We start from the raw sequence: 15,020 nt of genomic DNA on the forward strand, positions 1-15,020 counted from the left end.
TTTGTAATTCGCCAGGAAGGCGCATTGAGGTTACCTGTAAGGCCTTCCTGGTATTCATACATACATATATGTAAAAAAAAAAAAAAAAAAATAAATACGTTTGTGGATATTTGGCGGATGTGTCAACCACTATGGAGATTTAAAAAAAACGAATTTTAGAATGCCAGGAGTATATGTTGTGCCTAAAGATATTTAATAAAATAATTACACGCGAACGAGGCGCACAACCAATCAGCGTGAAGTGATTCACGTGGACTAGAACGTTTGACCAATTAGAGAAATGACGATACATTCTGACCAATGGGTGCATTTTAAGCGTCCGCTATAGGGATGTGGCGTGGCGACCGATCGTGTCAAGAAGACGTGGGGAAGCGTGATAACAGGAAAGTGGGGACCTGAGCCTTTGATATGTGCTCCTGATATTGAGCACATATTTGATCATACATACTACATAGAATTTAAATAAACAATAATAAAATAATTGCAGTTGGTTAGAAAAACTATTTATTTATTGATTTGGCAGCTTTAATTGGATTCCTTGAAATTTTCATTTCAATCACTATTTTTATTAAAACAATGCCTGGAAACGGTTACTATAGTAGATTTTTGTTATTTGAAGCGATATAAATGTTTTTTTTTTTATTTGTATGAGACTCTAAGCTGTATATTTTACAAGAGACCTATGGTTTTAATTGTATTGTAGTGAATTTAAAGCTTTTCACAGTCGAAAAAGGCATCGATACGGCGAAGAGGAAAAGTTTCGGCCCGTTCTTGTAATTGTGCAACTTATTTCAGTTGGACCCGAACAAGCCGAGCCAAAAAGTGAGAATACAGAAAAGACAAGATCTGGAGCACTAATTCCCCAGTTCATTAGATTCCCTTTTCTCGTGCGAAAGTTTTCCTCGATGAAAAGTTCCTCTCTCTCTTTTTTCAAAAACGAAAGAAAAAAACCGGCGGTGCAGACGTTTTAAAAAGTCAAATTACCCTGTTCTTTGCGCGGCTGGAAATTTGTATAAAAATGTATACATATGCATATTAAATTATGACCAATCGATTATGATGTTTTATTGGGGGCCATTTGACAGGATGATTTTGAGATGATATTTTCTCAAATAGTCGAAAGATGGATGGACACATGCAGTGCAATTGATGGTCAGCCATTTTAGCGTTATCGCTTATCAAAGTCATAGAAAAGTATTAGAGAAATACATTAAAGTAAATTAACTAACAAGCTTCAAAAATCATATAGATTTGTAAACGACATACATACATAGCTGTATAAAAATAATTCTTTCAAAAGATTTGAAGGTAACCAAAATTGATAACTGTAATTTTGAATGAATCATTCAATAAAATTATGATCTAAATTTATCACTTTATCAATTTTCATGTGTTAATTAGATTAAAACCAAGGTCAGCGTTTTTGAAGTTGCAAATAAATCAAGGGAACGAATATGAAGATAACAATTCTTTAAAATTGTATTCCAGTGAATTGCCTTTAAATTGCTTTAATACAAGATTTTAATAACTTACTTTATGGTAGTATTTTGGCCGATGACATTTCAACGCACGATTTTGGAAAGGAACTTGTAAGTATATTGAAATTAAAGCCAAATATTATAACTGTTGAAATAAAATATTTTGAAAAGTGAGTGTTAGTCGTCTGATAGGATTTTAATGTAGTAAGAAAACATTTTTGATTTGAATATAGTAAGCATTGACGGAATTCAAGCAAACCGTGAACTCAATTATATATGTATGTATGTACATACATATGTTTGTATGTATATAAGGAAAATCAAAATTAGCCAGTTTTGCGATTCGGAAACAATTCAAGTTGGAAAAGACGTTCTGTATTGCCGCTAGTCCATTGAAGTGTGTAAAAATCGCAAATCGAAGGTTTTTTTTAAATATAAGCACTGCTTCAGTATGTTTTTTTATTACTCATCTTATAAATGGAATAATTTTGCATTTAAATATCTCACATGGAATGATTCCATACATTGATAAGGTATGAAAAAAAATCTTAATCTTTGTCGTGCGTATATTAAACGCGAGTATCAGCGCGTCTGTGCTCCATTATTAATATACCTTAGAAATATTGTATACGTCTACTATTATAATGAAATCATACGATTTAAAAAAGTATATAGTTGAAGGATGAAATAATGATGAAATTGATATAAATACGCTCTAAAGTATCTATCAACATGTCACGTTAAAAGTACTGCAATCGCTCTCGTTTAGTTCGATATAAATTCTTTCAACATTCGCGATCATCTTCGATAGGGGAAAATCTGAGAAATCGAAGGTTTACGCAAAATAAATTGCAGAATTTAGCGAAAAAAAGCACCAGATGAAATGTGCGGCTTAGTGCGGGTTCACCGCTAAGTGTTTCCGATTTTTCCAACGTAGGAAAACTCACGAGGTGAAAATAATTACCAAGAGGGTCATCTGTAGCGGTTAGAGAGTCGAGCCATCGGAAAATCGACGGGGGCTTTTTTAACAGTGGTGGGTTTTTCCTCCGCAAAAATGTCGAGTTTCCACATCCAATTAGCGAATGTGCAACGTCGCTCATTATTTGACGTGATCGGATATTCAATTTCCACCGATCCATTTTGCAACAATTATTTTCCGTTATTAAAATATTAAGCGCTTACACTATTTTTGATTTCATTCGGTTGCAAATTTATATATAAATTTAGTAAACATAAGCGTTGATTAAAATGAACAGTTGGATTCGTAATTTTCCACTACACTAATTATATTTGTACATTTTATGAATGAATCATGAAAATTTATCGGTTGATTAATCTTAAATGCTAAATATTTTCCGTAAGCTAATAAAAACCATAATACATATATCTTATTCTGGTGAAAATAATATACGTTGTGATATTATAATATAAACTAGTGTTGTGCCCATTGAAATATCATCGAATGTGCTATGGCATATTAAGTTATGAAATAAAAAAAAAAAACATAATTGAAATGTGTCGGTTCTGTGTTCGATTCGATTAAAATTCAGGAAAAAATTTCCCTCTTATCCGATCGTTTTCATACTTTGCCATATTGCTAATTTTGGTCATCAATATAAATGTATCCTCCGCCATTACGACAGAGAAAAAATATCGTTTTAGACGCGTTTGAAATTTGAATGTTTGATAAGTGCCTGACGTTTATCCAGCTTTTAGTTTTAAACACAGGTGGCGGTAGTAAAATTAAATTATTGGTATTTTTATTCATTATATACAAATAATAGAATAATTTTATATACAAATAAAAGAAGAGGTATGTTTTTAAAAAACTTTTTTTTATAATATAATTTATTTTTTTAAATACCTTTAAAATATAATTAATTAAATATTTATATTTAATTATATAATATGAAATAAATGGTTCAAAACCACGCTAAATTAAATAACCGTTACGTATTTTTTATATGGCGTGACGTAAGCAATTTCTTATATGTAATAGACCTGTAGTATAGTGATGGATCCGATGAAAATTTAGTCGGGTATATTATAAGTAAAAACTACCTAACTACCTACCTACATATAAATAATGTAAAATACGAATAGAAAAATTAATGTATTAAAAAAAGTATTAAGGTATTTAAGAAACATTGGTAGCAAACAATATATATAGAAGTTTTTTCTTGATCTGCTATTATGGTCATATATTATATTCGTACATTTTGTTGGCAGTGTATTTTTGTACATTTTGTGACGTACATATGTAGAATCGAAACGACTATTATGGTACGGCGAGCGTTATCGCACACAGACACAGAATAGTGCAATTATATATATGTACATATGTTTGATATGTCCTATTTTTGCTTTGCTGAATCGAATGTATTAGGCTTTCTTCGATTATATTAATTTTAACACAGATAATGGCGTTTTAATAATTATAAATACAACTTTATATCGGCTTATAAAACGATAAAGTATAGATAATACAATATTTTATAATTTGGGATTATATTATATTTTATTTTTTTATTCAAATATACTTATATACATATTTAAAAATATTTATATTGAAAAAATACTAAGAATTTCATACTATTTTTTTTATACATTTGCTATTTTTTATACATTTATTATTTTAATAATTGAAAAAATTATTCAATATTATGTTTTTCAAGGATAAGTCATCTAAAGGAACAAAACGAAAAATTAAAAAAAACTTACTCTTTTAATTATTGAATTAATAAGTTAGGAAATGATTACATTTAAAGTTAGTTATATTATAAAAGTCAATATTTAATATGTAAAAATTAGTTTGAAAATGAAATGTTGAATTTTCCAAACGGTATGACTATTTAATTACGAGCCAAACTTTAATCAAACATTTGCATAAAATATTTACTTACACGTAAATTAAATATCATCAAACAGAGCATACATGCTGATTATATTCGTGTAGGTTTGAGGATAAATGAATTTCGTTACGTAATTAAATTTTCCGTCGGGCCGGATATTTTGATTTTCCGATTGGCAATTTTCATACGGTGATTAGCCGTTTGATTCGATTACGTATAAACATTGTTTTTCCGATGGAAATCGCATTAAGGGACCTCCATATATATTTTATACGTATTTTTTCGTTTTTTCCTCTCCCTCTCTCCCTGCTGACATCTATTTATGTACACGACCAATTAACCGGCCCTCTGTCGAGTCTGCAAACAATAAATCAATTACGAGTCAACGTATTTATTAGGCAGTGCGTAAACATTTTCCGCGCATAATTAATTGATTTTTTATTTTTTGTTTTCAGTGGAAGTTCGTCCGACCGTTTCCGGATCTGGTGCTTTTCCCGTCACAGTTTCATCGCTGGATTTTCAAATTGATCCGGATTTCGTTGGACCCATACAGAATGTAACCGTGGCAGTTGGCAGGGAAGCTGTGCTCAGTTGTACGGTGACAGACTTGGGCTCGTACAGGGTGAGTGCAAAATAAATATTTAATAGTGTAATGCTGGGAAAAATGGCATGTCGTGTTTGCGTTGGATATGACGGACGTCTCGAAAGCGAAACAAGAAAATATAACGCGGGCAAATAAAATGAAACAAAACGCAGAAAGAGAAAGCGGAGGGAAAAAATTGTAAACATTTAATGTTTGCCCAGTGTGCCTAAAAGTATTGACTCGGCAACGTTTCCACGGATAAATCTGATATGGCTGGGCAAACAAAACAGTATTTTTCCCGTTCCCTTCCTTCCCTTCGTGTCCCCTCCATGATACACAAGCCAATAAATATTGAAGAGACACGTCTCAACCCAAATCATATTACACACACAAGTCAGCAGATCTAAAAACGGTAAGGCAAAGTCCATACTATGCGTGCGATTCGGTATACGGCACAATAATGTGAGGAAAATCTATATGGGGAAAATTAATTTCATTAATTATTTATTAAAATATTTTTATATATTATTAATACACGAATAATTTTCATTTTATAAATACTAAAATTTTAATTGAAAAAGTAACATATTAAATCATATATTTTTTTTTAAATCTTTATTTGATATTTATTTAAATAATAATTATCTTAAAATTAAAATAACATAAACGATTCATTTTAAATAAATAACGAAACTGAATTTATTTATTATAATAATATATGTATATAATCGCCTTAATCTGTCTGCGTGTGTGTGTGTAAGTAACGCTCTCTGTAGTATAATAGTCGTTTCAATTCAACATACATACGTCATTGCTAAAACACTGCCAACATAATTATCTAAAAAATATAAATAACAACGATTCAATTTAAATGAAATAACGTAATTAAAGTTTTTTTTCATAATGGCCTTAATCTGTAAATGTGTGTGTGTGTGTAACGCTCTCTGTAGTATAATAGTCGTTTCAATTCAACATACATACGTCATTGCTAAAACACTGCCAACATAATTATCTAAAAAATATAAATAACAACGATTCAATTTAAATGAAATAACGAAATTAAAGTTTTTTTTCATAATGGCCTTAATCTGTAAATGTGTGTGTGTGTGTGTAACGCTCTCTGTAGTATAAAAGTCGTTTAAATTCAATATACGTCACAATTAAAATACTGCCAACATCTAAAAAAAAAAAAAAAAATACGATTCATTAAAGATAAAATAATTATTTTTTTTCTATAATCACCTTACTCTGTCTGTGTATGTGTGTGTGTTTCTAAGTAACGCTCTCAATACATTTTTACTGATTTTCCGGACATATGACATATTTATTGAGTTTCTGTAAATATCGAATTAAAATACGTGATAACAATTTGAAAAACAGAAATAGTGTCCTTGGAACTGAAAATTGGACTTTAAAACATAACGGCTAATATAACGAAATATTTCAAATAAAAGAAATCAAGTCGTATAGTCAATTTGACAAAATTGATTGAGTTATGCTTCATTTTGACTCGGTTCATAAATTTCGTATCAACAAAAAGCAGCATACCGTCGACGGGAGATTCAATTCATGAAACGAATTTAATTGGAAAAATATATATGTATGTATATCTATACGTATTGTGATTCAATGCAATGTTTCGTATATATACGAAAATATATATCAGACTGAATATTAAGTTAGCATTGTCTGTGTATTAAAAATTCTTTGCATTTCGTAAGCACTACTCAGTGAACCGAATGCGGAAAAGCGTCTATAGAAAAAAAAACAACACCTTGCACCCGGCGAAAAGCGAGGGAAAACGCGACGACAGGAGGGTTGGGTGGGAGCAACTCTAGCTAGTGGAAAACAAGATGCAAGGTGTTCTGAAAATGTCTGGAAAATTTTCGTTGCCCGGAAAAACTTTCACAAGCAATATTTATAGTCGAGTGCGGCAAGCGAACCGGGAAAATGTTTACCCGCGCCGACTGCCACACAACTCGCAAATATTGAATTTGTATGCGCGCGCCATTTGAAATTCAAAGTGAAAAGCGTCAAGTGTGCACTTAGCTTCCCATTTTATAAATAAATATTATATTTATATTCACGTGTGTGTCGTATTGTGGAACGTAAAGGTCCTAAATATTGCATGAGCGAATCTTGGACATGGAATACTCGGACTGTTGAGATAGATTGAATCGGTCAACATTATGATAAAAATATGATGCTCAATAATTTTAATAAAACTACAAGGTTTTATCAAGATAGTAAAGCCAGCTTTTTCACTATCATTTAGGTTAATTTTCATCATCATAGACGCGAAGTATTTAAAATAGGAAATTCTATGAAAATCGTTTTTAAAAATTACATTGAAGTGACTGACATAAAAAAGGATATTCAGTCAAGTCTAGAGATGTTTGAAGAAAAATAGTCTGGAAATCTTCCACACTCATAAGGAGTGTGGAAGTTCCAGAGGGTTGATGGAGGTCGGAATCCTCAAGAATAAGGGTATTGACAAGAATATATTTAGGATCAAGGCTCTTTGCTGCCGGGAAAAATTACTGTAAAAAATTACAGCAGACTGAAATTACTAAATGTACTGCGTATTAAAGAATTCGTTTGCTCTAAATTAAGTGACAGAACACAAAATTGTAAAACTCTAAAAGGCATAAAATAAAATAAAAAGAAAAATTTGGAGAAACTGTGTTACTTACTAAGCTCTGTTACCTACTTGAATATACATATGCTACTAAAAATTGCACTGAATGCCATTCATAATTCAATTTCAGTTGATGGATTTTTCTTGTATTACCACCATATGATAAAACAGTAGCTTTGTATACGATGAGGCGAATGCATTTCACTTACTGAAATGATGTAATTGTGTTCATTTTTATATTGGAAATTTAATAAACCGACATTGTTTCGTATATAAACCGAATTGCTTAACACAATTTCGTACCGGAATTGTTTTATTATATTTTTTCTACATACTAGAATAAAGTCGATCGTCTCGAACATTGTCCCAGTGATGCGCATCATGCCAGACACGACAATAAAATTGTATTTTGAATCCAATTTGGAAATCCGTGATACAATTTTCAATTTTCCGCCTTGGATGATATTGGATTCGAGCGTGCGTAACACGGCCGCATAGGTTAATTCCGGGAAGAGGCACTTTTTCCGCGTTTCCGGCTTCGAACAGATCGTACGAATGAGCTGGAAAACCACCTTCGAACACATACCTACATATATACATATTAATACACCGATGTTGTATGCTGGAAAAACTCCAACGTGTACGAAAAATTTTCTCAATTATTGATTCAAGAGGCTAGCTGTATTGTTGACATGACAAATTTCATTTGTATACTCGTTATTATTCCGTCGGTAAAAATGAAGTAGTGATACTCGTTTGGATCTCGTCGAGAGGAACAATTGAATTGTGCCTTGCCTCGTCTTTGCCGTGTTTTGATTGCGAATTGAAACATCTTCCTTAATATTTGTTTGATTAACGTTTTCGGCTCGTGAGCGCCGGAAAACTCGAGCCGAGAATTTTTCAAGTATCTCAATATTAATTCAAGCTTCGGTGAAATTTCAAGTAGGCCTCTCTTTGTTTCGGTTTTTCATTCTTTTTTGTAATTATTTTCCGTTTGATTGTTTCAGGTGGGATGGATGAAAGCCGAAGACCAGACTATTTTGACTCTTCATACGCGAGTTGTGACTCACAATTCCAGGATAAGTGTATCTCAGGACGGTCCTGGAACATGGCAGCTGAGGATACGTCAATTGAGGGAAAGTGATCGTGGATGTTATATGTGTCAAATTAATACGACTAATATGAAGAAACAGTTGGGATGCATCGATGTTCATGGTAAGACTCAATATTATACTTGCATATATGTATAGAGAAGTAAATATCAAAATTTAAAACAGATACTTATCTTTTACATAACATTTATTTCATTTAACAACTGATATTATAAAATATTATTGAAAGCTTTTCCGTACAGACTATAGAAAATCACAATTTTTCACTAGCCAAAAACCTTTTAACGAATTTTCCACTCACTGCCACCTTCTATAACAGTTGTTCTATTTTGACTGTTTATTTCTCAAATAGTCAAACGGCCCATTTCTAGTGGTAATGATTCTATAGAGCAAATATTCTGTTGCCGTAAAAGCCTTAATTAAAAGTCGTAACGTTTTCATTGCCACAATAATAGTTAACGCAAGAACAGACGATACGATTTGACACGTCGACTAAGGAATAAATAAACCTTACGACGAATAAATGGATCGTAAAAGGATACGTGAACATTTATAACTATATTTATATATATATGTACAAATATAATACAACACAGAACATGCAGAATAATATAATAACACAAAAACCTTGTGGTTCAAAATCGTAAAAGTCACTGATATTATATATTATATTATGTATGTTTTTTTCGTGTCATTTAACCGATTATGCGTGTATAGTTAAGTTTATACTTTGACTTGTGTGTGTCTTTAAACTTTAACACTTTACGCTCATTAAGCGATAAGTTTTATGCGCGAAAGTCTTCGTGATATGATGTATACATTATATTATAAAAAATGATAAGAGACATATTTTAATTATCAACCCAATTTTAAGGGTTGCTTAAACCCATATTTTATCTGCGGCATGTTAAATATTGTATGAATTTGTTTGATACGATAAATACGTAATTTTAGTATTTTATTTGTATGTCAATTCATCTGGTTAGTATTTTAATCAAATTTTGGTCTTTATTTAAAATTAAAAAGCGTAATTTCGTAAATATAAATACATAATAGTATTAGTTTTAAATGGTTAAACTTAAATCTCATGTTATCAGCTTGATTTCCAGATTTTATTTTTTCATCTAATCTTTCTGTTGTGGTAAAAAAAGCAAAATTTAAAGTAACGTTTAAGACGTTTAAGTGTTTTTTTTTTATAATAAAGTATACAAAGTATACAAAAATACAAAGACTTATTTTTCAGTGGACAATATTTATATCAATTAATAGTATTCTACTGAAAGTTCAGCGTTTATTTATGTATAAAAAATAGAAATAAACATCATCAAAACGTATTTAACATTGAGGCCAAAAAAGTTTCCACAAATTAAAGATGTAAGATGCTTGGGATATATGTAAGTATGTACATATATATGAACAAACATATGTACAATACATATGTGATACTAAGTTAAAAGTGATTAAATAATAAAAAAATGAAGTCGGAAAACGATCTACAAAAAGCATTAATATAAATGGGGGAATATTGTTAAAAGAAGATCAAGGTCTACCTTTATATAAAAAGAAACCACAGGAATAGTTGTTGCAACAGATATAATTATGAAATAATGAAGGATTACGGAGGGATCTGATTGGGTATTGGAAAAAGATCTTAATGAATAAATAAAGACTATCAATTATATAATCCAAAAGCTTAAACAAAAATCATAAATTTTCCTCTTAGATTGTAAGGAAACGAAACAATATTTTTGCATTATTATTATCGTTTTCGACTTTATATGTACATTTGAAAGTTGTGCCTTTATTACTAATAAAGCATACAAATCTGTTGGATTCCTATTCCGCTTAACAAAACCCTTTAATGATCCTTATGTACTTAAATTACTTTATTTTTCCACTATAAGGTCTCACATTGAATTTGCCTCAATTATCTGGCCACCTTTTTATTTATCCCATATTAATTGTATTGAAAAAGTCCAACTAAAAATTATTAAATCCTTACGCTACCGTTTTCTTACCTACGCCCATACTACTGTTTCCGATATTTTAAATATCCTATCCTTTAACAATCTTTATGTCAGGTGACGACCCACTGATGCTTCATTCTTTTTTAAGCTCCTAAACGGTTTCCTCGATAGTTCCTATTTACTGAGTAAGGTTAGTTTCAGGATCCAGGTTAGGTATTCTAGACTCTCTTCGCTTAATCCTTTCGAAATCAATTCCCTAAAATATTCCTATCTACAGCGTGTTTATTGTATGCTCAACGGGGAGCTGAATGAAGTTGATCTATTCGGTATTTCCTTACATCAATAATTCAGAACTGCCATCAGCAGAGTCTTAATTGATTGATCCATTTCTATTTCTATTATATATTCTTTATCCAATTATATTGTTGCGTTGGGGTGGGTGGAGGATCCAAGTAAAATACCAAAGTCGTGTCACAGCATTTATTGGTGATTCAGGAGATAAACGCACTGGCAGTGCTCCGTCCAGAATGTCTTGATATGGTCTAAATACCTCCTTATAAAAAAAAGGTCGCTCAGGGCATCTTCGACGTCCGGTTACTTCCCCATTGTTTAGTCACGTACTCGGATATGCAGTCTCACGCTTTGTCGTTGTCAGTTCTAAGAACTCCACGGGAATGCGACCGAGTACCGTTACCGCCGCTAAGTGCATTCGGGGGTCCTCATTGTTAGTCGACTTGCACTTAAGCCTGGAGATAATCCTCGAAACCAATTATAACGGTAGCTCCTTTTGGCATACGCTACAATATTATATCACTTTATGTTTAATTATGGTTTGTCCTATTTAGTCAAATTTTAGTTTTTATTCTTTTCTTTTTCATTTTTTTTTATATATTATGTTGTACTAGATATATAGTTATGTACATATTTTGTAAAAATCTATAATTGAGCTCAGATGTTATTTTGTTATATTTATTCTGTATTTTTTTATGAATCTCTATATCTGAGGCCTGTTGATTTTTCAATAAATAAATAAATATACCTATAGGTACATAAACATTTATACAAATGCGAATTCATACAAACATCCATAGTGACATCTATGGAGAAATTTTTGCAGAATTTTTATTATCAAAAATTGGCAAACCTCAAGACGCCGAATAACTAGAGATTAGGAAGAGAGATTTGATGCCAAATTTACAGGAACCTGTTCAATGAAAATCAGATTGGCAAACTCTGATCAATGAAACGATCGACCTGAAGTCACAAACCAAGGTCTGGGCAGCAGCTATTAGTGGGAATCGAACCGTGACCAAAAGCATAGTATGCTAATCCCATACTATGCTCGAAAGCATAGTATGCTAATTTATTTATTTATTTATTTTTATTTTACAAATATACCAGGAAGGCTTAACAGGTAAACCCCAAATGCGCCTTCCTGGTCCACATAATTATTACATAGATACATACATGTAAATCTAAACAATATCTGACATCTATGGTCAGTATATATTACAAACATCGTATTAATACGATAAATAACAATGAATAACTTTCATGTAACAATACGAATTTTTATATTTGATAAACAAAGACAGAGACATCTATGGTGAGCAATATGGCGAAACCTAAGATATAACAATAACTAAATGTTCGCAACAGAAAATTGGGAAGGAAACGCCAATTTTACAGGAATCGTTACAATGAAAATCAGAAAAATTGGCAAATTCTGATAAGAAACGATCGACCTAGACAAATCAAGGCTTGGCCAACAGCGAGACTTAGCGGGAATCGAACTCGTAACATCAAGTACGAAATAATTCAACATTCACCACTAGACCACGCTGCTGGTGACTGACCAAAAATGATGAGATGATTATTTAAATTAAATTTCAGCAGGTTTTGACCGGTCACTTTCACACACGCACACCGGCATAAGCAAGCACTCATCAACTTAAAAAAAATAAATAACATAGAGCAAAATTTCCACCGATGAGATTTAATCGGAATATCGAATATTGACCATGCCCTACACTTTACTGTGTTTTACGAGCGAGCAAATATCGCCAGAGTGATACGTAATAAAAGACAAACGGCGTTTAATATGCACGAGCGTAATTTAAAATTGGAAAAAATTGCTCTGCAGAAAAAATAGATTTTTTTCACACGAAACGCAAACAATATAAAAGGAATAAAGCGTCAGTGCAGTTTTTATCTTTATTGGATATCGGCAGCGTTTTTGTGTTTTACGAGCGTATTGTTTTCAACGGCGGCGAGAGATAGTGGTGAAAATTTTACACGCGTCCGATTGGAAATATCGGAAAATTTAATGGATTCGATTCAAAACAAAAAAAAAATGAAAATAAATGACACAAAACAATTTCAAATGACACTCAATCATAAGTGGGCGTTTGAGTTTGTAAATAAATCGGGCTTATCGTTATTTGGCTTCTAAAGGGCAAAGTCGAAATACCTAGAATTTTCTCGATTTGATTTTTTAAAATAATGTATGATGTTAAATATTTCAAAATGAATCATTTTAATTAAAATGGATCAATTAATTTTATTGTACATATAAAACTAATGGATATTGACAGAGATATACATACATATGTACATAGATAGATGATACTCAACTTGTAATATTATATTCAAATACAAATATATGACTTTTAAATTGTAAACACACTGAATCGCACGGCACGGATGCGTTCTTCACCTCCTGTGGTGAAAAATCATATCTCGCATAGCAGGATTTTTATTCAACAAGTTTTTTCTTCATTTAAAATATAGAAATCGCCGTTATCGATCACTGTCAAGTAAAGACTTTTGTCCTGGATGGCATAGCATTGATCAGGCTTGTTAGCATTTTTTAACATGTGTATAACTATCTAAAAAAACGTTTATTTAATTAATAAATAAAATATTGACTCCAGCCGGGACCTCAACTCAAGACCTCTCTCCTGGTATACATTGGCTCTACCAGTGAGCTAAGCTGTGGCTATTTAAATGTTTCAGTACTAAAAGTCAACAGCACTGTACGGAAAATACTACTTTTATTCATACTGTTGCGTAGGGGTGGTTGGAGGATCCAAATAAAAGGCCAAAGTCGCTTCACAGCATTTAATAGGTGATTCAGGAGATCCACGCACTGCCCGTGTTAAACCCAGAATGCCTTCATATGGTCTAAGTACTTGCTTATAAATGGCAGGTTGCTCACTGCATCTTCCTCGACGCGTTTGTTTACCTATTGCTATAGTCACGTACCAGATATGCAGTCCCACGGTCAGTTCTGAGAATTTTAGCAGGAAGTGGCTGGGTGCCGTTACCGCCACTGAGTGCATTCGGGGGTCTCCACTGTTAGCCGACTTGCACTTAAGCCTGGAGATAATCCTCAAAACCAATTAAGACGGCGGCTCTTTTTCTCATACGTTACAATACTTTACACTCCAGGTCGATCGTTTCCTTTCAGAGTTCAATGTTCAATGCTTTCTAATGTTCATTGAAAAGGTTCCTGTAAATTGGCATCTCCTTTTCAATCTCTCTTAAAAATCTTAACTTATTCAGCGGTTTGAGGTTCAACAATTTCTTTAATAAAAATCTGCAAAAAATTCTCCATATATGTCACTGTGGACAATCTTCGTTGCTTTGCAGCGATCTTTAAAGGTAAGGGTACATTTTCGATTGAAATAAATAAATAAAATAAAATATATAAACATTACAGAGCGCGACCATAAGGTACAATATTGCTTGCGTCGTGTTGTCAAGTCAATATTATTACGATATGATGTTTTTTTAAAATATTCATATACGCTTGACAGCACAGTAGAACTACGTTCGCAACTATGACGTCACTGCATGCGTGAATATTTCCAATGTGGTGAAAAAAAAAAAAAATTGTTTGATACGTTTGGCCAAAACAAAACAAGTCTGAACGTGCGTTGCTGTATAATATGAATAAAAACTATCGTTTACGTGAACTGCTGGAAAGTATGAATAAACATTAGATTGTGTCGGTTATTGCTGTTTCTGATACGTCACGTGCACATAACGAAATGTTGTATGAATATGTTTATTTAACATACATACATACATATATGTAATGTATTAAAGATTATTTTTCGCACTTCTGTTTAAGTTTTGGCTTGAGTTGTACTGGTATAAATGAAACTTTATCATTAGATTTCGACCAATTTTGACCTTGGAATTTTCACAGATATGTTTCCAGTATTGATCGTATGTAAAACGTATAAACAATATACAAATGTTTCAAACCGCAAAAAATAAGCTGTTTGACAGCTAGAAATACTACCCAATTATACTATTGTTGTGCATTGGAATATTGTAACATTGCTTATGCTGGAATTGATACACCCTAGGCTATTTTGCTAAT

At 32.0% G+C, this 15,020-nt stretch overlaps 1 protein-coding gene across 1 annotated transcript in view; it reads left to right on the forward strand.

Annotated features, from left to right (window-relative positions):
• Positions 1-4,301: 4,301 nt before the first annotated feature.
• LOC143914131 (lachesin-like) overlaps positions 4,302-15,020 on the forward strand; it is a 28,189-nt gene continuing 17,470 nt past the window's right edge. Inside the window, exons 1-3 of the mRNA XM_077434220.1 lie at positions 4,302-4,320; positions 4,786-4,952; positions 8,559-8,766. Coding sequence (XP_077290346.1) covers positions 4,302-4,320; positions 4,786-4,952; positions 8,559-8,766 — 394 coding nt within the window. The remainder of the gene's footprint in view (positions 4,321-4,785; positions 4,953-8,558; positions 8,767-15,020) is intronic.

This window comes from Arctopsyche grandis, chromosome 7 (genome assembly GCF_051622035.1).
Source record: "Arctopsyche grandis isolate Sample6627 chromosome 7, ASM5162203v2, whole genome shotgun sequence".
Classification (NCBI taxonomy): domain Eukaryota; kingdom Metazoa; phylum Arthropoda; class Insecta; order Trichoptera; family Hydropsychidae; genus Arctopsyche; species Arctopsyche grandis.